The sequence below is a fragment of the Neomonachus schauinslandi genome, chromosome 7 (genome assembly GCF_002201575.2).
Source record: "Neomonachus schauinslandi chromosome 7, ASM220157v2, whole genome shotgun sequence".
Classification (NCBI taxonomy): Eukaryota; Metazoa; Chordata; class Mammalia; order Carnivora; family Phocidae; genus Neomonachus; species Neomonachus schauinslandi.
Window position 1 is genome coordinate 4,694,942 of NC_058409.1, and position 22,667 is coordinate 4,717,608.

Sequence of the window (22,667 nt, forward strand, 5' to 3'; positions counted from 1 at the left end):
ACAAATGCACTGCCTCTCGCCCTCCTCTGGCTCTTTGTCACCCACACTGGGCCGCTGAGGGGGAGAGGCCTGAGGTCGGAGGAGGGCTTGGCCTGAGAGGCCTTGACAGTGAGTATCCAGCCCTCTCATAGCTTGGCTTTGGAGGAGAAAGAAGACCATCCTTCCCCACTTCTTCCACTCCCCTCCCAGGCAGGGGGGAAAGTTCTGTTGAGACCTGTCAGGGTAACTTAAGGGCAAAGGCCAGAGGGTGGGTAGAAAGCCTGAGATCTGGGACTGAAGGGTGCTTTCTGCAAGGAGAAGCCAACGTATTTAAGATACAGAAGGGAAGATGTGGCGGATTTGATCCAGATGCTGGGGGAAAGTGTGGGGCTGGGAATGGCTGCATGCTGAGGGATTCCCTTTACAGTGGAGGCCAGCAGAACTATCCTCAGAGAGGAGAGAGAATTGGGAGCAAATAGGGACTAAGAATCTACTGCTTCGGGGGTATTGGAGGACTCCCAGGACGTGAATGCTCCCAGCCTCAGTCTGGACTGTCCTGTGATCTCTTTTAACCCAGTTCTCCTCATAACAGGTGTGTAGAAGTTTCTAGCCTAAGTCCTGCTCTGCCAGTCCCTGAAAGGGCTTATCAGAGAAGGAATGGCCGTCAGGCACCTGCCAACCATGGTCCAGGTGAGTGGGGAGTTGCTGCAGGGTTCCCCACCCCCAATTTGCCTTATAAAAGTTTTGAATGTAGAGGTTTGAAAAGGGTGTGCTTGTTTTTTCACCCTGACCAAGAGCTTGTCTCTTTAAAGATTTTTATTTATTTATTTATTTGAGACAGAGAGAATGAGAGACAGAGAGCATGAGAGGGAGGAGGGTCAGAGGGAGAAGCAGACTCCCCGCCGAGCAGGGAGCCCGATGCGGGACCCGATCCCGGGACTCCAGGATCATGACCTGAGCCGAAGGCAGTCGCTTAACCAACTGAGCCACCCAGGCGCCCCAAGAGCTTGTCTCTTAATCCAGTCTCAGTTGGAGGCCTGACCCCGTTGCTCCTATATGTACATGTATAAAAAGAGAGATATATATGTGTATATGTTTATATATGTATATGTATATTGGCTTTCTTCTCTGGGCTTCTCCTTAACTCTTCTCAGGGCACACCAGCTTCTTGGCTTCTCAGCCAAGAGGTTCCAGGGAAGGCACTAGATCAGAGGGGACAAGGTCATATTGTTCAGAATGACTATTCCTGTGCGAACCATGTATGTGTGTTGGGGGTGAGCAGGTGAGTAGCTGAAGACAAGCAGGAGTTGCTAAGCAACAAGTAATAGGTGCTGGGCCATGTTCTCCAAGACGTGCCAGGAAGACAAGAGAGATGTGGAAACAGTCCCTAGCTTCTTGGAGTTAACAGTCCAGTGGGGGGAATCCGAAAGCAAATGAGAACTCACAATAAAGTGGGACGGTGCTTTGCTGGGCCTGCACAGGAGTTGAGGAAGGCTCTGCCCAGAAGGAAATGTGGAGGCTGAGGCCTAGGTAGGATTTGGTCATGGGGTGGGGTGGAGGCAGGGCTGGGCAGATTGAGGGAGATGGGAGAAAATGTCCAGGGCAAAATGAACAGCAAGTATGAAGTCTCAGTGCTGAGGAAGCATATCTTCTCCACAATACGTGTTTCTTCAAGACAGGAAGTAAGGTCTGATAAAAATTCGGCCCCTAGGAGACCCTGAGGAAATGCTTACGTTGTCACAGAATACCGTCCTGCTCTATGCTCACAGTCCCGCACCTCTCAGCCGGCTTCTGGGGACTGCCAGGCTCAGCACTTCCCAGAGAGCCATGGGAGGGGGTCGCCGCAGGTCACCAGCGATGGGATTTGCTGTTACAGGAATCAGTGACCTTCAAGGACGTGGTCGTGCTCTTCACCCGGGACGAGTGGGCACAGCTGAGCCCTACTCAGAGGGCCCTTTACAGGGATGTGATGCTGGAGAACTACAGCAACCTGGTCTCACTGGGTAAGCGGGGGGCCTCCGAAGGCTCATCTTCACATCTGGGGATCCCTTTGGGACCCTTGTAAACTCTTAAACTGGTTCCACACAGAAGACTGGGCTGGGAGTGGGCTGATGGAAGATGTTCTCTTCAGGGCTGCTGCATGCCTACCCCTGGTGTCCTGGGGACGTGACTCCTTTGGAGTCTAAGTGCAGATGCTTCGAAGGCGATGAGGTTGAATCCTCTCTCCGTTTCAGCCCTTCAGGGAGAAGGACATGGGAACAGATGGTTGGCGTCAGGCCCCAACTGTCTGTTCTTCCTTCTGAGGACTCACCTGTCCCCTGGCCTTCCTATCGGGTCACCTTTCCCAGGAAGTCCCGAGGACCAGGTCTCCTCCTTACAATGATTTTATCGCTGGTATGAACAGATGTGGTCCATTTTCCCCTCAAAAACAGGACTCTTAGGACCTCAACCAGAGCTGTTTTCCCAGCTGGGAAAAGGAGAAGAATGGATGCTGGAGGATGCATCGGGAAGCTTCTGTCTTGGTAAGAGCCCTGCATGTGGGAGGCACCTGGAGGGACCCCACAAACACTCCAGGCCCATGGACTGCGAAACGTCATCTTTTCCCTTCTCATTCACCGCAATATCTGGTTGCCACACTGGTCCCCCTGTGCATATGGGCTCTCCTCTCCATGAATTTTCTTCTCCCTTCTTTGGCGTAGATTAATAGTCTCCAGTTGGGAAAAGGCCTCCGGTGTAATTCGGGCTTCTCCCACCAGCCCATGTCTCTTTTAGCATCTGACAGTGCAGTCTCTGCTCACGGTTCTCGGTGGTGAGGAACCGTGCCAGGTTACACACAGCAGGGTGTGATGGGCCGGCTAACCATCTGCCTTCTGAGGCAGCCCTTCTGGCTAAACATTGCACACTTCTTCAACCGCCTTCGTATTTGTTCATCTGTATGTACATATATTCGGCCAGCATTTAATTATTCTCTGCCGTTGTCAGCACCACACTCGGCTGGAAGCACCATGAGAATGTGGCCAGGTTTATACTTTGCCGGGTTGCTCACTTGGCACCTGCTGGGTGGCAGAGACTTGTAGCCTGAGGATACAGAGAACATGACAGTTTGGTGGTGATTACTTGTCTCAAGGGGCCCTGTGGGTCCGGTAGCTTAAGAGCAGGAGTAGGGGTGCCCCTCCCCTTGCTCCTGAATATTGTAGGGAGCATATTGCCTTATCCAAGATGTGACGACATTTCCCTTTGGGCTGGCATTTTGTAGGCTGGAAAGTATTTTTTTAAAACCTTTTGGTACTGATTTTTCACCCGGCAAAACAGGCAGGGATTTATGGACCCAATCTGTTATGGAATTTAAATGTCTTAACTCTAAAACTCAGTTATCCAAAAAAATATCTTCTAACTTACCGCAGTAGCATTCTGAATTTGTATGTTCTATTATACCCAAGCTAAGGCATTTTTAGTATTTCATTCTGTATTATGCAAGCAGTGTTCTAACAAAAGAAGGGGGGGGGCAATTAAGCAAGAGAAATTCATCCACTGTCCTGCCACTCTAGCATAACATCATCCGTTCTTCCATTACCCATCGTTACCACTAGTTCTTTCTTGCACTTGGGTGGGGGGAATATGAAGATGGAGGAGTTTTATGTCTAGAAGCAGTTTGATAGTCAGGTGTAGGTAATGACATGAAAAACCAGGTGGTCAGGGTTCAGGCCCTCCCAGGTGCCTTTCCCGACCCTCAGGGTCCAGCACCTCGTATTCCCGAGTTGCCTGGATACCCCAAACCTTGAGCCGATTCTTGAGGGATGATAAGTGGTCAGCACTGATCAGGCATGGGAAGAAGTCTTATTTTACACTTCCCAGTGAAGTTTTATAGCTGTTCCTCTCATTATCTATGGAAGATATATTTTTACTTTTGAATAGAACCATCTTCTCTTTTGTTTTTTTTAGCCAGAATTGCTGCTATGGAGAAATGGTAGTCATTTCCAAATGCTTATTGCCCTCTTGTCACTCTCTCATTATTACTATTCTTAAAGCACTCATTAGATCATTTTTAGTTTTGGTTTTTTTCTTATTTCTGTTTCACTTCATAATGACTGCCTGGGACTTCAAAAACCCATCTAGAACTTCTCCATTGTTGCACCAGCTACCCTTGGTTTAGAACAGACACTTATTTTCAGTGGTAGGAAGAAAAAGTCCTTCTGATAGGTTTCTCTTCTCTGGGCCCTGCGCTAGCGGAGGGAGAAAAGAGTTGGCATTTGAGCCCCTGGGGACCATCACCGTGCTGGGTGTTTTCCCAGGGAATTTAGGGGAATTGCCCCATTCAGTCCTTACAACCTGTGAGGCAAGTCACATCAACCCCACTTACAGAAAACCAGGCCTCAACATGGTTAACTCATTTGGAAAGATTTAATGTTGCTATTTCCTGGCAAGTCAGGATTGGGGTGAAGCCGGCATTGAAACCCATCTGACCCTCAAACTCATTTTCTCCCCTCCTGCAAAATAGCTTTAGTCACCTAGAAATTGTTTACTCAGTGAACCTACAGATAACCACCTGGTCCCTTAATTTAGGTCGTGTGCTGATGACTTTTTATAGTTCTTCCATATTTATTAATCTGTTAAGGTTTCTTTCTGTTACACTGGTTGTGCATTTTACCAATTAGCTTTAAACTGTTGGTGGTTTTATTTTATTGTTTTTTTGTTTTGGGGGGTTTTGTTTGTTTGTTTGTTTGAGCCTTGAAGTATATTCGTTTACAACTGGGCATAGCATTCATCTAAAAATTTAACACTTTATAGTGTGTCTTCTTCCTCATTTCCAGCCTTATCTGCTGTTTCCCACCCCCCCTCTTAAATTTGTTGGGAATTTTTTTCAGAGATCCAGCTCTTATTTACATCTCTTACAGGTTGTAATTTTATTTCTACGCTTGTGGTCATTTCCTTGTTTTACTTTAAAATAAATGTGTTTTGGGCCGCCTGGGTGGCTCAGTTGGTTAAGCGACTGCCTCCCGATCAGGTCGTGATCCTGGAGTCCCGGGATCCAGTCCCGCATCGGGCTCCTGCTCAGCGGGGAGTCTGCTTCTCCCTCTGACCCTCCCCCCTCTCATGCTCTCTCTATCTCATTCTCTCTCGCAAATAAATAAATAAAAATTTAAAAAAATAAAAAATAAATAAAATAAATGTGTTTTGTTGGCTGTACGTTCTGTATACGAAAGAGGATCCGTGGTATCTTGTGACAGTTACGAAGAGTAGGGCACAGCACCCGTGCCCCACTGTCTGGCGGAAGAAACAAAACTTGGGGCCCCCATGGAGCCGTGTGCGCGGCGCGTCACTGCCCCCCGCCCAGCCCGGCCACTGGCTTGAGTAGTACCCGCAGCCCCACGCTGCTCGTCGTGGTCTTTCCACGTTTCTCTGTAACTCGGAGCAGTCCTGCTCGGCTCTGCACGCTTTCACGTCTGACCCACGTCGTGTACAGCAGACCCCCGTCCACGGGTTGCACTTCTCAAGCCCTTGCCGAGGTGCGTGGCCCTGCACTTCGATAGCCCCAACGGCGATAGCGCAGGTTTTCCGTTCTGCTGCTGGTGGGCCTATAGGTTGTTTGCGCACTTTGCTGACCGCATATTCTTATGCACGTTTCCTCGGACACATGGGCCTTCTGCAGGAGTCTTTTTTAGGCGTCTTCATAGGCGTAGAAACACTGGCTTTAAGGGTAGATGCTTCTTCAGCTCTGCTAGGTTTTCCCAGATTACTGATAGTTGATGCAAGTTCTTGTTACTTCACGTTCTTGCCAAAATTGGGAACTGTTAGACTTTTTCCCAGTCCCATTCCTGCGAGACGGTATCTCCCTGTGCTTTTAAATTACATTTCCTTGTTTCCTGGTGAAATTGAACATCTTTTCATATGTTGCTAATTTGTGTTCTGTGACTTACATGTTCATATTCTTTGCCCGTTTTTCTATTATAGTTTATGTTTGTCTTACTCATTTGTAAAAAGTCCTATGTATTCAGGAATCCAGTATTTTAGCCGTTAATATGTGTGTCACCCTCTAGCTTCTCTTTTGTCTTTACTAACAGAAATTCTTAATGAAGTAAAATGTATCAGTCTTTTGCCTTAATGGTCTTTATCTTCATGCTGTTTGTGTCGTGTTGAAATGGTCCTTTCTACCCTTAGATCCATGAGGGAAGGACTTGGTCTTGCTTGTTCTTCTTTCCTCAGCGCACCAGGTCCCAGTGTGTATTTGTTGAATGGAAGCATGAATTTCTAATAGTACTTAACTTTTGTCTTTTTTTTTCTATAAAATCTTGTCAGAGGTTTGCTTTTTAATAGACTTTTTTTTTTTTGAGTAGCCTAATATGGGGCTTGAACCCGCAACCCCGATATTAAGACCCAAGCTGAGATCAAGAGTCGACACTTAACTGACTGAGCCACCCAGGTGCCCCTTTAATAGACTTTTTAATGAATATTTGACTCTGCTGATCCTTTCTATTTTACCTTGATCTAGGTCATTGATTTTTTTTTTTGCCCTTTATTTCTTATCTCTGACTTTCTTAGAGTTTATTCTGTTCTTCTTATATTTGGTATTAAGTTTTATCACACTAATACATGCCTTTCATGAAACTATAGTGTTTAATACAAAAAAACGAGTGGCCCCTTTGTCCCCCCTTTTCCCCATTCTCCCCTCTGGAGAGAGAGCCACTTTTCTTTTAGCTGATTATTTGATGTGTTTGCTTCCAAATAATGACGTTTTTACTATCCCTAACCTAAGAGGTCCCTCTGACCTCTTTGCAGTTAATCCCCTCTCCCATCCCTAGCCCAGGCAACCCTGATCTGCCAGGATTTCATAGGATTGGACACGTAGCCTTCTGTGTCTGACTTCTGTCACTTAGCGCAGTATCTCTGAGACTCCTCCTTGCTGTTTCACGTGTCAGAAACTCTTTGCTGTTGCTGAGTTAGCGCCCTGTCATATGGCAATAGCTCTGTTCAGTCGTCGTTAATGAGCATTTGTTTTTGGCTAAAGCTGCTATGAACATTCCAGTACAAGGCTTCTTCGTGTGGATGTATTTTAGTTCATATGCTCTTTGCAGACATACGGTTTCAGTAAGGTATGTGCCTAGAAGCAGGAATCCCGTGTTGTGTACTAGTTTTGTGTTTAAACTGGGAAACTGTTTTCAGTGGATGCGAGATCCAGGTGCTCCTTACTGTACTGGGTAGGACTCCAGCACCACGCTGAGCAGCAGCTGTGTGAGGGGCCATCCCTCCTTGTCCCCTGTCTTAGGGGGAAAGCACTTGATCTTTCACAATTCAGTATGTCAGGTGTAGATTATTTTGTAGATGCCCTTCTGCCGTCAGGTTGAAGAAGCTGACACATCTGATGAGAGTTTTATCATGACTGGATATTGCATTTTTCTCAAATGCTTTTCTGAATCATTATGATGCTGCTATGGTTGATCAATTACATTGATTAGTTTTAAAATATCAAATCAGATTTGCATTCCCAGAAGACCCCAACTTAGTTTTGATTTATTGTTTTCAAAATATGCTGGATTAAATTGGCTAACATTTTGTTAAGAATTTTTGCATCTGTATTCCTGATAGATTAGTCTGATCTGTTCCTCACAATATCTTTGTTTTTGGTATCAGAGTAACATTAGCCTCATAAAATGAATTTGGACATTTCCCCTTCCCTATTATTTTTCAGGAAAATCTGTTTAGAATTGGTGTTATTTCTTCGTTAAATGCTTGGTCAACTCAGTGAAGTTTCCTAGGCCAGGAATTTTCCTCATGGGAAGGTATTAAACTGCAAATTCAGTTTCCACAGCTTCTCTTCAGTGGGCCACAAATGTTAGCTGCCTCAGCCTCCCCGAATACTGAGCCCTGTCACTTCAATTCACTGAGCCTCCTGGGCTATTTTGGTACCTGTGCTGTGACCTGGACACTGTCCTCACGGGCTAAATCCCTAGGCCTTCCCTTGTCTGTTTCTTTTCTTCCAAGGATCTCCATCTTTCCCTATCATTTGTCCATTGCCTAAAAAGTTGTTTGTTTTTCTCTCTCTCTTTTCTTCCCCCCTGGTTTTCTAATTGTTTAACAGCAGGAATTCTCAGAGTTTCAAATCCTGCCATCATTTTTTAATTTCCAAGAACTCTTGTTCCTCTGGATGTTGCTTCATTTGTATGCTGGTATTCACATTTTATAGTTAAAATTTTTTACCTCTAAAGATAAATGATTTTTGAAAACATTTTCTTCTCCCTTCATAAGCTCTGTGTCCTCGAATTTTTCTCTTTGATTATTTTGGTATCTCTTCCCTGTTAGAAGCTTTCCTCCGCTATCTGGTAGTCCCCGGTTGTCTACCTAGGTAAACGGTGGGAGGATCAAGGTCCTTTTTGGAAACTCTTCGTGGGTGAGCGGGGCTTGAGTCTCTAATACCGCTCTCCTGCCACCAGCTGCCCTGGTGTCTTCAGTCCACAGCACCTTCGATTTGCTCCCTCCAAGAGAAAAGGCCTCCAGTCTTCTCCCAAGTTGGGAGAGGGAGTTCCTGAGCTCCTCTGAGTTGGGGAAGGGATGTGGGGGCCTAAAGGCTTTTGTAAACTGACCTTAAACCAGTGCTCCATAATCCACTCCCCACTTCCGCATGTACGTGGTGGTGCCAGTTCCTGAAACCGTAGGTGATTTGGAAGTAAATTGAGTTAGTTTCTGATCCCTCCCTAGGGGTGACCTTTTGAGTACATTGTGAAAGGGGCTTGGATCACACCACTTGCATGCTTTGCATGAAACCCTGGAGTTACATAGTTTAAGACCATAGTGTGTTTTTTGTAACGTGGGACAGTGCAGCTAGGGGTATTGCTTCTTAATTCAGCCCACCCTGAAGTGACCTGGAGGCCCCAGGGAGAGCAGATCCTGCCGGCTTAGATCTTCAGTGGGGTCCAGTCTCTCCTGACCTCAGTTCATCTTCAGTGTGGGGAAACCGGGGTGCATTTGACTCCCTTCTTGATTAGATGAGTGTTCTCCTGGAACACTAAACATTCAGAAGACAAATATTCTCTTAAATGTAGATGATGATGTGATTTTATTATCACAATCAAGAAAAGGCTTTAATAGATAAAACTATCCAGCAGCTGCTAGAAAAGAAAGCCAGCAATTGGTTATTTTTGTTGAGCCACAGTATCCTTTTTGAAAGCCATCTGCCGGATTTTTTTCAAGTAAAAATGTTTTGTAGTAATGTGTCAAACTCAACAAATTTCTGCCGTGTAAATATTGTATAACTGGTACCTGTGACAAGAAATAGAATTACCAGCATGTCAGAAACCTGCCATCCCCTCTCTTTCTTTTGTTCTGAAGATAACTACTACCCTGACCATAGGCTTGTTTTGCCTGTTTTTAAAGTTTATATAAATGGAATCATACAGTATCTACTCTTCTGTGCATACAGTATGTTTGAGATTCATTCATGTCTGGCAATAGTTCGATCATTCTCACCGATTTACAGTATTTCACTCTGTAAACCTACCAACATTTCTACTTTCTACTGTTGCTAGACACTTGATTCATTCCTAGCTTGGAGCTATTATGAAGTGTACTGCTTTAAACGTGCCTGTACGTCCTTTAGAAAATATAAACGTACATTTCTCTTGGGTATGTAACTAGGAGTGCTATGTTCATGAGAATGCAAGCTTTAGTTGACACTGCCAAGTAGTTTTCCAAAGTGGTATACCAGCAGTACGTGAGGGTTCCACATTCTCCTATAGACCTAGTATTACCATTTAAATTTTTCTCCCACCACTCTAGAGGGTTTATGGAGTATCTGATTGTATCTTAACTTACGACTGATGAAATTGATCATCTTTACTTTTAATCTCTTTAATATCCTCTTTTTTTTTTTGAAGATTTATTTATTGTAGAGAGAGAGCACAAGCGGGAGGGGCAGAGGGAGAGGGAGAGAATCTCAAGCAGACTCCGCACTGAGTGCAGGGCCCAACTTGGGGGGCTTGATCTCACAACCCTGAGATCATGACCTGAGCCAACACCAAGAGTCAGACACTTAACCAACTGCGCCACTCAGGCGCCCCTAATATCCTCTTTTGTAAAGTACCTGTAAGTCTTTCCATTATTTTCTATATAGTTGTCTGATCTTTTCTTATTGATTGATAGGATTGCATATTTGGGATTTGAGTTCTCAAGTGTCATGTATATGTATGTGTATTGCAAATGTTGTTTCCCACTCTGAATAATAGTGTCATTTGACAAATAAGTTCTAAATTTTTAAGATAGTCCAGTTAATCAGGGTGTGGGTTTTTGTGGTTTTGTTTTGTTTTGTTTTGTCTTTTTGCCCCTTGTGGTTAATGCTTTTTGTGTCCTACATAAGACGTTTAAGGCCATGAAGATCTTTGTTTTCCTGTAGCAGCTTTATTCTTTTGTCTTTCGTACTTTGGTCTGAAATCAGCATGGAAGATTTATCGTTCATTGTTTTCCATATGGGTATCCAGTTGACCCAGGATGGTTTACTGAAAAGACGGTCTTTCTCCTCACTGTATTGCAGTATCTCCTTTGTCATATGGCGACTACATGTGCATGAGTCTGATTCTGGATTCTGTAATCTCTTGCATTGGTCTGTTGGAATATAGGACTGTTCCTAGACTCTGTTCTGTTTCATTCTTTTTGCCTAATCTTGTGCCAATACAATACTGTTTTAATTACTCTAACATTATAACGAGTCTCACAATTGATGATATAAGTCTTCCAGCTTTATTCTTTTCTTTGCTTTTAGAATTTTTGAATTGACTATTCAGTTTCCACAAAATTGCTGCTGGGATTTTAATAAGAATTGGCCTGAGTCTGGAGCTCAAATGGGGAGAATTGGTAGTGTTCCATTCTGTGAACATGTTATATCCCTATATTTGTTTAGGTTTTCTTTATAATTTCTCTGAAATTTTTTGTCATTTTACGTGTATGGTTCTTGCACATCTTTCATTATATTTATTTCTGAGTATTTTTTGTTTTTGATACAATTATAAAATCTTCTGAAAGTTTTCTTTTCCAGTTATTTGTTGCTGATATATAGATAGACTATTGGTTTTTATATATTGATCTTATGTCCAGCAACTTTACTAAGTTCCCTTATTAATTCTAATAGATTGTAGATTATTTTGTTGTTTTATATGAATATAATCATATTATCTGAGAATAATGATATTTTTTTTCTTTCTTGCACCAGTTAAGACTTCTAGTACAACTTTAAATAGAAATTGTAGTAACAGGGCGCCTGGCTGACTCAGTCAAAGAGCATGTGACTCTTGATCTCAGGGACATGAGTTCGAGCCCCACTTTGGGTGTAGAGATTACTTAAATAAACTTAAAAAAAAAAAAAAGAAATTGTGATAACAGACATTTTTTTTCATTGTAGTTCCAGGGGAATGTTTTCAGTATTTTGCAATTAACTGTGATGTTTTGTGTAGATTTTTTGTAGGTACTCTTTATCAGATTAAGGAAGTTATGTTCTACTTCTACTTTACTGAGTTTTTATCATGACTCGGTATTGAATTGGGTCAGATGCCTTTTCAGCATCTATTGAAAGAATGATACCATTTTTCTCCTGTATTTTGTTAATATGGTGAATGACACTGGGTGATTGAAATGTGAAGACAACGTTGAATTTCAACTTATTTGTGATCCATTATCCTTTTTTTTTTTTTTAAGATTTTATTTATTTACTTGACAGAGAGAGACAGCGAGAGAGGGAACACAAGCAGGGGGAGTGGGAGAGGGAGAAGCAGGCTGTCCGCTGAGCAGGGAGCCCAATGCAGGGCTCGATCCCAGGACCCTGGGACCATGACCTGAGCCGAAGGCATGTGCTTAATGTCTGAGCCACCCAGGTGCCCCTCCATTATCCTTTTTTATATCACTTTTTTATATTCCTTTTGCTGAATATTTTTTTTAGGAATTTTGCATTTGTGTTGATGAGAAAGAATGGTCTGCGATTCTTGTTTTTTAAATTGTCCTCATCAGATCTGGCAGGTTGTGCTAACTTCATAAAACCGATTAGAAACGTTTGTTCTCTTCAGTTCTCTGAAAGAGCTTGTGTAAGATTGGTGTTATTTCTCCTTTAAATGTTTAGACAAATTCACTAGTGAAGCCAGCTCTGCCTGGCAATTTCATTGTGAGAAGTTTCTATGTATTTATTTTTTAAAGATTTATTTATCTGAGAGAGAGAGAGAGAGAGAGTGAGCACAAGCTGGGGGAGGGGCAAAGGGAGAGGGAGAGAGAGAATCCTTAAGCAGACTGCCCACTGAGCAAAGAGCCCAATACGGGGCTTGATCCCAGGACCCTGAGATCATGACCTGAGCTGAAATCAAAAGTCAGCCACTTAACCTACTGAGCCACCCCAAGCACCCCTGTGAGAAGGTTTTAAAATGAAATTCAATTTATTTATTAGATGTAGGACCATTCAAATTTTCTGTTTCTTTTTTTGCACATTTCTAGGAATTTGAGCCTTTTGTCTAAGTGCCCAAACTTATTAGCATAAAGTTTCCTTATTATGTTATTGTTCTTATAAGTCTCTGTGGAATCTGTCCTGATGTCATCTTTATCATTATTGATATTAGTAATTGATATTAGCAATTAATTAGTAATATTAGTAATCATTATTGATAATTAGTCATTAGTGATAATTAGTAATTAGTAAGGCACACACATAATTATTGTGTGCCTTCTCTCTTCTTGATTAGTGTTGCTAGAAGTCTGTCAGTTTTTATTAAGTTATTGATTTGTTGTCTTTATTATTTCTTTCCTTCTCCTTTGTGTTTCATTTGCTATTTTTCTAATTTCTTGAGATGTACATTTCCTTCTACACATGACTATAGCTGCATCAGTTTCATTTCATCTTTTTATTATCATTTAAATTATTTTCTAATTTTTGTTGTGGTTTTTTTTTTCCTCTATCAGTTATTTAGAAATGTATTGCTTAATTTAGAAATATCTGTGGATTTTTTAAGTATCTTTTTGGTATTTTGGTGTCCATTTCCAGCTTAATTCTGCTGAGTTCAGAGAACATATTCTGAATGCTCTCAGTCTTGTGCAATGCATTCATTTACAGTTCAATATAAGGTCAGTTTGGGTAAATGTTCTGTATGCACTAATAATACGTACTCTGTCATTGTTGGGTATGCTATTTTCAAGTCTATTAATTGAGATTTGTTTATCAGATTGTTGAGATCATCTCCATTCTTTTTTTTTTTTTAAGATTTTTATTTATTTATTTGAGAGCGAGAATGGGAGGAGGGTCAGAGGAAGAAGCAGACTCCCCGCTGAGCAGGGAGCCTGATGTGGGACTCGATCCTGGGACTCCAGGATCATGACCTGAGCTGAAGGCAGTCACTTAACCAACTGAGCCACCCAGGCGCCCAGATCATCTCCATTCTTAACTGTTTGATTTCTGAGTTATTGAGAGTGATGTGTGAACATATATTACTAGGATTGTTAAGATTTCTCTATTTTTGCTTTTCATTTTCTCAGTTTCTACTTTATACATTGTGAAGTTATGTGCAAATGTAGATTTGTAATATGTTCCTGGAGAACTGTCCCTTCTGTCAATATGAAATATCTGAAAGTCTATTTTTTCTAATATTGTAAGATTTGTCTGATATATACATCTGCTTTCTTGTGGTTAGTGCTTGCATGATAAATCCTTTTCATTCTTTTCTATATTTCTCTGTCTATGTTTTGGTATTTCTCTTCTAATAAGCATTTAGTTGGATTTTTTTTTTAAGATTTTATTTATTTATTTATTTATTTGAGAGAGAGAGAAATAGCATGAGAGGGGAGAGGGTCAGAGGGAGAAGCACGCTCCCCGCTGAGCTGGGAGCCCGATGTGGGACTTGATCCCAGGACTTTGGGATCATGACCTGAGCTGAAAGCAGTCGCTTAACCAACTGAGCCACTCAGGCGCCCTAGTTGGATTTTTTTTTAATCCAGTCTTACAATCTTAGTTTTTTAATAGGATATTTAAACCAGTTACTAATATGTATGGGTGGCTCAGTCGGTTAAGTGGCTGCCTTCGGCTCAGGTCATGATCCTAGGGTCTTGGGATCGAGCCCCATGTCCGGCTCCCTGCTCAGCGGGGATTCTGCTTCTTCCTCTCCATCTGCCTGCCACTCTGCCTGCTTGTGCTCGCTCTCTCTGTCAAATAAATAAATAAAATCTTTTAAAAAGATAATAATATGTATGGGATTGGATATCTGTTATCTTCACATTTATTTTGTGTTTTACTCACCTGCTTTAAATTATCTTTTGTCTTTCATTTTGCCTTCTCTTGCTTTATTTTCATCCTAATGCTTGTTAATTCTTCTTTAACTATTAGATTTTATTGCTAGTACCTTAAAATATTAACTCCTTTTTCTCCCATCTTTCGTGTTATTTTTTTGTAATTATTTTTTTTGATGTAGTGTTCCATGATTCATTGTTTGCATATAACACCCAGTGCTTCATTCAGTGCGTGCCCTCTTTAATACCCATCACCAGGCTAACCCATCCCCCACCCCCCTCCCTCTAAAACCCTGTTTGTTTCTCAGAGTCCACAGTCTCTCATGGTTCGTCTCCCCCTCCGATTTCCCCCCCTTCATTTTTCCCTTCCTACTATCGTCTTTTTTTTTTTTTTTTAACATATAATGTATTATTTGTTTCACAGGTACAGGTCTGTGATTCAACAGTCTTACACAATTCACAGCGCTCACCATAGCACATACCCTCCCCAATGTCTATCACCCAGCCACCCCATCCCTCCCACCCCCCACCACTCCAGCAACCCTCAGTTTGTTTCCTGAGATTAAGAATTCCTCCTATCAGTGAGGTCATATGATACATGTCTTTCTCTGATTGACTTATTTCGCTCAGCATGATACCCTCTAGTTCCATCCACGTCGTTGCAAATGGCAAGATTTGGGGGTTTTTTGATGGCTGCGTAATATTCCATTGTATATATATACCACATCTTCTTTATCCATTCATCTCTTTCGTGTTATTTTTGCTATGTATATTTAATTACATATATATTTTCAACCTCTCAAGACATAATTATTGTGTGCAATAATACTTACATGTATTAACATATTTACTTTTCCTATTGCTTTTCATTCCTTCTTACATTTCCATGTTTCCACCTGGGATTTTCTTATGCCTAGACATACTTGTTACCGTTTTTTTTTTAAATATGGGTCTGCTGGTGACACAGTCTCTTGTTTTTATTTGTATAGAAACACCCATTTCATATTCATTTTTTAAGGATATTTTCTTTCTATTGAATTCTGTTTGGCAATTGTGTTCTTTCAGCACTTCCTGATGTTTCATTTTTTTCTGGCTTCCATTGATTTTGTTGAAAAGATGGCTGTCAGTCTTATTTTTTTCTTCTTTAAAAGTAATGTATTTGTTTTCCTCTCAAGTAACTGTCAAGATTAAACTTAGGTTTTCAGTAGTTTTGTGTTTAGATGGATTTTCTTTGTATTTATCCTGCTTGGAATCTCTAGTGCTTCTCAAATTCATTTTTCAGCCTTTATATTTTTCAGATAGTATTTTTGTCCCATTTGTTTCCTTCTTCCATTCTAGAACTCGTCACACATGTGTTCAGTCTCTTCATCATGTCTTCTATGTTTCTTTTTAATTTTTTTCAGCAAGTTTTACCATAGATGTTTTCTGCTTGTGTATTTTTCCAGTGCACTATTGCTCCCTTCTGCTATGTCCAATATACTATTAAATCTATCTGTTCAGTTCTTAATTTCAATTATTCTTTTCTAGAATTTTCATTTGATTCATTGGTTCCAATCTTCTGTTGAAATTCTCATTCTTATTTGTTTTATTGAACATACTAATCACGGTTATCTCAAAATCCATGTTTGATAACTTTGGTATCTCATACCAGGTTCTGTGGGTCTTTGTGTATTATCTGTTTTTTCTCTTGACTTAATTTCTTAGTACTCCGGTAAATTTTGATTGAATCCCTGATACTGTGTTTGAAGAAGTGAAGAGGCTCTGGGTGATGTTATATTCCTCCAGAGAAGATTTACCTTTTCTTCTGGCAGATAGTGAGTGTACAGGAACCACCTTAATCCAACCAGGGACGTGTTAGCTGGAGATTGGGTTGTGGTGTTTATAAAGCTTTGCTTATCTCTTGTTTGCCCTGCTACTAGGTTGTAGCCCTCCAGGAGTGCCTACTGAGAGCTTTACATGTTTACTGTGACCACTGCCCCCTTCTTTGGAAGATCCTGATCTCAGGTTTTGGCACCATATTTTCTTAAGATTAGAAAAGTTTGAAACTCTGCTTAGCTTTGGTCTCTTGCCCTGAGAAGTTTTAGAATTCAGCAAATTCTATAAGGAAAAAAACCAGTAAGTATTGGGATTACCTTTCTATATTTCCCTTCTCTCTCAAATATTAGACTATCAGATTGGCCTCGAGTGACATCTGATGCCTTTAGACAGAATTTTTGTTTATCGTTTAAGATTTTCCAGTTGTTTTCTGCAGGAATGTCTGCCACAGCCTACTTTACCAGGTCCAGAAGTGAAAGCCAGCCCTTAAGGTGTTAAGATTTGGCAATCCTGGCATTTAACTGACCATTTTTGTTTTGAGCAACATTATTGTGAGCTCACCAGGATTTTAGCTTTAAAATGCACCTGTTTAACTGTCTTTTCCAGATAACTAAAGGAATTAGTTTAGTTTAGTTTGGTTTTGTTGATTATAGCTCTTTGTAGATTTTCTGGAGTGTGTAGGAAAAAAAAACTGATGAGGAGGCTTGTTCTTGATAGGATTTTCCAGGCATCTTTGCATCACTGCAAAGTAGTATCTAGCTCTTATCATTTCATTTCTTAGTACAAAGTCTTAAATAGACTTAACATCAAAGGCAGATATTCACAAATACATAGGAAAAACTAGTATGCAGTCCAGAACTCTGCTTGTTAATACAGACATACCTCATTCTGTTGTGCTGTGCAGATGTGCATTTCTTACAAATCGAAGGTTTGTGGTTATCCTGCGTCAAGCAAATCTATTGGTGCCATTTTTCCCACAGTGTTGGCTCACTTCATGTCTCTGTGTCACATTTTGGTAATTCTTGCGATAAAATTGAAAACCTCTGGAAAGGATTCACTATTCTAGATACCATCAAGAACATTCATAATTTATGGTCACAGGTCAAAAAATCAGTATTAATGGGAGTTTGGAAGTTGATTCCAATGCTCATGGATGACTTGGAGGGGTGCAAGACTTCAGTGGAGGAAGTCACTGCAGATATGGTAGAAAGAGCAAGAGAACTAGCATTAGAAGTGGAGCCTGAAGATGGGACTGAATTGCTGCAAGCTCATAAGACAACTTGAACGGATGAGGAGTTGCTTCTTAGAGATGAGCAAAGAGAATGGTTTCTTGGCATGGACTCTACTGCTGAGGATGCTGTGAAGGTTGTTGACATGACAACACAATATTTAGAATATGACATAAAGTTAGTTGATAAAACTGAGGCAGGGTTTGAGAGATTAACTCCAATTTTGAAAGAAGTTCTACTGTGGGTAAAATGCTATCAACAACACCTCATGCCACAGAGAAATCATTCCTGAAAGAGAAGAGTCCATCGATGCAGCGAACTTCATTGTTGTCTTATTTTAAGAAATTGCCATAGCCACCCCAGCCTTCAGCAACCGTCATTCAGCAGCCATCAACACTGAGGCAGGACCCTCCACTAGCAAAAAGATTTTGCTGAAAGCTCAAATGCTGGTTAGCATTTTTTTAGCAATAAAGTACTTTATAATTATGGTACATAGAGTGTTTTTCTAGACATAAAGCTGTGCTACTTAATAGACTATAGCATAGTGTAAACGTAACTTTTACATGCACTGGGAAACCAAAAAATTCATTCAACCCCCCCCCTTTATTGCAAAATTCACTGTATTGTGGCAGTCTGGAGCCGAACCTGCAGTATCTCTGAGGTCTGCCTGTACCATGAAATGAAGTGAGACAATTGTTGAGTAAGGACAGAATTTGTCTGTGGGGAGAGAAGTGATTCTGTCAGATAATGCATGGGACCATGGCTCGTATCCCAGTAGCAGAGTCCCATTTCTAGTGACTAGTATACTGCTTTCCCCAGTCAGGGCCTCACTCTCTAAGATGTACTGCGTATATCCAGGCAGATTTGCTGCTTTGTTCCTAGTTTTCCGTCCTCACATACCTCATGGTACATTTTCCTCACATAGATGTTACATTATTCGTATAGGTTTAAAGACTTTACTTCCTCACCAGTAGTAGGAGGTCCTACTTTTATTAGCAGATATGAGTGTTTCACACAACCTTTATAGTGGCCTTTATTATTAGCCATCTGAATGCTAAAATGAGTCTATAAAACATAAAAATGTTGCTTTTAGTAGTTACAGGAATTGAATTGCTTCTCTACCAAGTGTTGACCTCTAGTTTCCCTGGTTTCCTAGGCCCAGGTTATCTAGGTTATTTTAAAGACCATACCACTGGGGCACCTGGGTGGCTCAGTCGTTGAGCATCTGCCGTAGGCTCAGGTCGTGATCCCAGAGTCCTGGGATTGAGCCCCGCATTGGGCTTTCTGCTCTGCGGGACACCTGCTTCTCCCTCTCCCACTCCCCCTGCTTGTGTTCCCTCTCTCGCTGTGTCTCTCTCTGTCAAATAAATAAATAAAAAATCTTTAAAAAAAATAAAGACCATACCACTAAAATAGACAAGGTACTTTTTTTTTTTAATCCATTAGCATAGTAGGGTCTGCGTAGGCTTTTTGAGGCTTAGAAAGTCAGGTAACTTCTCTGTAATCACAAAGAAAATGAATATTGTACTCAGGATCCCAACCCAGGCCTGTACTTCTGAACTCAAGCTCCCAAGCTGTCCTGCTTCAAACATCTTACATTAAATCATCCCCTACCTGCCACGTCCTCTGTTCACCTCTCTTCCCCTTTCCTGTCCTATCTTCCCTTCAAGACGCCTTCAAAACTGCAGCCTCTTTGTCAGAATTATAAACAGGCTTATCTTCTTACCCCAAGTAGATAAAACATACGATTATGTTTGATGTCTTTCAGACTGGATGACTATGCCCGTGAGTAAGAACTCTCCTCTCAAGGCGGATATTCCTGACGAAGACTTGGATCAGTGGATGATAAAGAAAGGATTCGCTAGAGATAGTCACTGGAAATATGATGGCCTGTTGGAATGGCAGCATGGAGGCCAGGGGGTCCTTGCTCACCAGAAAACCCCCTCTGTGCTCAGCGCCCAGGCCAGGGATGAACCTGGGAAGCACTGCACTGTGAGCTCATCTGTTGTTCAGAGTCAGGGATTTCAATCTACCAAAAAAGCCTTCGAGTGTAGTGAGTGTGGAAAAGTCTTCACTAAGAGTTCAACCCTTAATAAACATCAGAAAGTTCATACTGAAAAACTGAATGCAAATCGGAAAACTGTTATTAAAGAGAAACGATATGAATGTAGAGAATGTGGGAAAGCCTTTCACCAGAGTACACACCTCATCCACCACCAAAGAATTCACACTGGCGAGAAACCGTACGAATGTAAGGAATGTGGCAAGGCCTTCTCCGTGAGCTCCTCACTCACTTACCATCAGAAAATTCACACTGGAGAGAAACCTTTCGAATGCAATCTATGTGGGAAAGCTTTTATCCGAAACATACACCTTGCCCACCATCACAGAATACACACTGGAGAGAAACCTTTTAAATGTAACATATGTGACAAAGCCTTTGTGTGCAGGGCACATCTTACCAAACACCAGAATATTCATAGTGGAGAGAAACCCTATAAATGTAATGAATGTGGGAAAGCCTTTAATCAGAGTACAAGTTTTCTTCAGCATCAAAGAATTCACACTGGAGAGAAGCCCTTTGAATGTAACGAATGTGGAAAGGCCTTCAGGGTGAACTCTTCCCTTACTGAGCATCAGAGGATTCATACTGGAGAGAAACCTTATAAGTGTAGTGAATGTGGGAAAGCTTTCAGGGATAATTCATCCTTCGCTCGACATCGGAAAATTCATACTGGAGAGAAACCTTACAGATGTGGTTTGTGTGAGAAAGCGTTCAGGGATCAGTCAGCCCTAGCCCAACATCAGAGAATTCATACTGGGGAAAAACCTTATACGTGTAATATGTGTGAGAAAGCCTTCAGTGACCATTCAGCCCTCACTCAACATAAGAGAATCCACACCAGGGAAAAACCTTACAAATGTAAAATCTGCGGGAAAGCCTTTATTCGAAGCACACACCTTACTCAACATCAGAGGATTCACACAGGAGAGAAGCCCTATAAATGTAATAAATGCGGGAAAGCTTTCAACCAGACTGCAAACCTCATTCAGCATCAGAGACATCATGTTGGAGAAAAGTGATAGGATTATAGTTTACATGGCAGAGCTTTGAGACTGAGTATGTTAATTATTGAATGTAAGAGAATCCATTCCAGAGAATAGCCATGAAAGCCTACCTGAAGATGGAATTTTTATTTACGGAGAATCCAGCTTCACGGTATTGTGGGTTTGAGAATTTAAGAATGGCATGCCCTCCTAGTTCAGAACTGCCTCGATTGAATACCAGTAATGTTTAATTAGTCTGAATTATCAAATATCATAACCAAAATGAAGCTTCATTAACAACATAGAAATTAGATTATCAAATTTACATTTTGACTATTAAGAGAAATTATAAAATTGTAAAAGACCAGGTTGAGAAGCAAAGGAACAAAAAAGAAAATGGTCTATAAGCATTTCACTCACTTCTTTTATATAAGAGGGTTTCTACTTTTCAATGGAACCCTTTGTTCTCACCCACCCACTTTCCCGGTGTAAGGAAAGTGCAGTCACCATGCATTGGCCCCAGAGTTACTTAAATTATTTTTCCCACCTTCTGCTTCAAACCATCTTCTCAGATTTCCCTGACTTGGGTGTCCACTGGCTGCTTACCCATATTCTCCTTCTGGGACAACTCATTTGAATGGTGTGTCCCTCTTGATTTAGCACCTCCTAACTGGTGACATTGTGTCACTTATCATCACCCCATTTGCCCTTGGGGAATGTGGTGATCTGGCCTCATAAACAGTCCATGATTCTGGGATATCACACCCAGACCCAGCATTCAGAACTCGGGAGCCCTGGGAGGCAGAGGTCGATCAAACTTCTTGAGTTCCCCAGTTCCTCTGGGCCTCACCTTGACTCTGACACTGGGATGGTACCTTAAAGTAGGGGCTTAGTTTGTGTAGACATTACCTCCAATTGTTCCTCGCTGTACTTACCCCACACACAGCAGTCAGGGGACTGCTCAGCTTCAGATGTGACAATCCAACCACCTAGCAGTGTTCTAGGCCCCCTCCGCTTCTGTGACTTGCCATTTCCTAACATGCAGCTGACACAAGTTAGAGCCCCAAAGCCACTTCTCAAAGGCCCTGACCCCCTCTCTTGCCCTTGGCTGTCAGTCCTCTGTGTCCACTGCACTAGAGTATATATTTGTTACCCCCAGAATATTAACTGCTGCATCCTGGTCCCTGACCTGTCCAATTTTCTGAAGGTCTAGACTGTGTTCACAGGACAAACAGCTTGGAATTTATGCTTTGGCATTTGAAAGTGGGCATTTCCTCTCCTCCATCTGGGTATTCTACTATTTAGAGACTGTCCCGTTCTGACAGTGGTGAGCTATCTGTAGAGTAATTCCATGGGTGAAGAAGTTGAGAGCATCATGACATTCTCTGGCAGGGCATTGTCCATGCCCAAAAGTTTTAGCGATACTCTATTCCTGCAGGTACAGTTCCTTCTTCATCTTTGGTTCCTCACTACTCTCAGTAGAAATCACAGAGATAAAATAACGTGTGCCTCCACACACACAGCCGCTGGTAGCGCTGTCCCCTTCCCCACCACAAAGGATGGGGAGCCCACACTGCAAATTGGAACACACCACATCATGAAGACGGAAGAGCAAGTCAACCATTGTTCTGGGAGACGGAGTGGCAAGTTCTTAGTCCGTGGAGGTGCAGAAGTGGATAGTCTGTATCCTGGTGGAATCAGTAGACTCCAGGTTGAACACATACTTGGAAGCTTCCAGCTGCTCTAAAGCCTAAGTTCTCTAAATTCAGCTTCCATTGAATAAAGGCCGCCAGTGTGGGCAGGCATCTCCTGTGGGGGGGATCAGCAGCTCATACTTTCTCCCCTGCTAAGCTGCAGGTGAAGCAGTATTTCAAGGGGTGACTTGGAGCTCTTTGTACGCTGGGCCCACACGTGTTCATCTGCAGCCTCACAGGGCTGGAGACCCCAGATTCCACAGGAAACCCAAAAACTCGCTCGCTGCTACAGATCCCTGCCTTCAGTACTAGCCATAGGCCTGCCTGGTCCTAAACCTTGAATCCCTGTGGAACACTGCTCAGCTGAGTTCATTGTTCATTTTGTTTGTATTTAATGAGAGCTGATGCCACGGGTCCTGTGCCTGCAGTTGAGCCGGGGCCGAGACCGGCTGCCCTCTGAGAGCCTCCTCCATCCCGGGGACAGCTCCAGCATCTGTTCCTGCATCACAGTCCGTGCAGCCTGGGTTTGCTCCCTGCCCTATCAGCGCACCCATGACTACGCCATCGCAGGATAATGATTGAGCCAGTCTCCCTACCCCCTCGCTGGAACTAGAGAGAGAGAGGAGCCAGAGAAGCAGACCTAGACCCCACCTCCCACATC

At 42.2% G+C, this 22,667-nt stretch overlaps 1 protein-coding gene across 1 annotated transcript; it reads left to right on the forward strand.

Moving 5' to 3' along the window:
- The first annotated feature begins 636 nt into the window (after positions 1–636).
- ZNF454 (zinc finger protein 454) lies at positions 637–20,380 on the forward strand. Its single transcript, XM_044916917.1, has 4 exons — positions 637–669; positions 1,856–1,982; positions 2,412–2,501; positions 19,033–20,380. Exons 1-4 carry the CDS (start codon positions 637–639, stop codon positions 20,346–20,348), a joined length of 1,566 nt encoding a protein of 521 aa, XP_044772852.1. The 3' UTR covers positions 20,349–20,380.
- Positions 20,381–22,667: the final 2,287 nt, after the last annotated feature.

Bases quoted from the DNA above. Each gene is read 5' to 3' on its own strand.
- ZNF454 (XM_044916917.1), top strand. From the start codon at position 637: ATGGCCGTCAGGCACCTGCCAACCATGGTCCAG. The intron at 1,983-2,411 runs GTAAGCGGGGGG...CCTCAAAAACAG, and splicing joins CAGCAACCTGGTCTCACTGG to GACTCTTAGGACCTCAACCA. The intron at 2,502-19,032 runs GTAAGAGCCCTG...GATGTCTTTCAG, and splicing joins ATCGGGAAGCTTCTGTCTTG to ACTGGATGACTATGCCCGTG.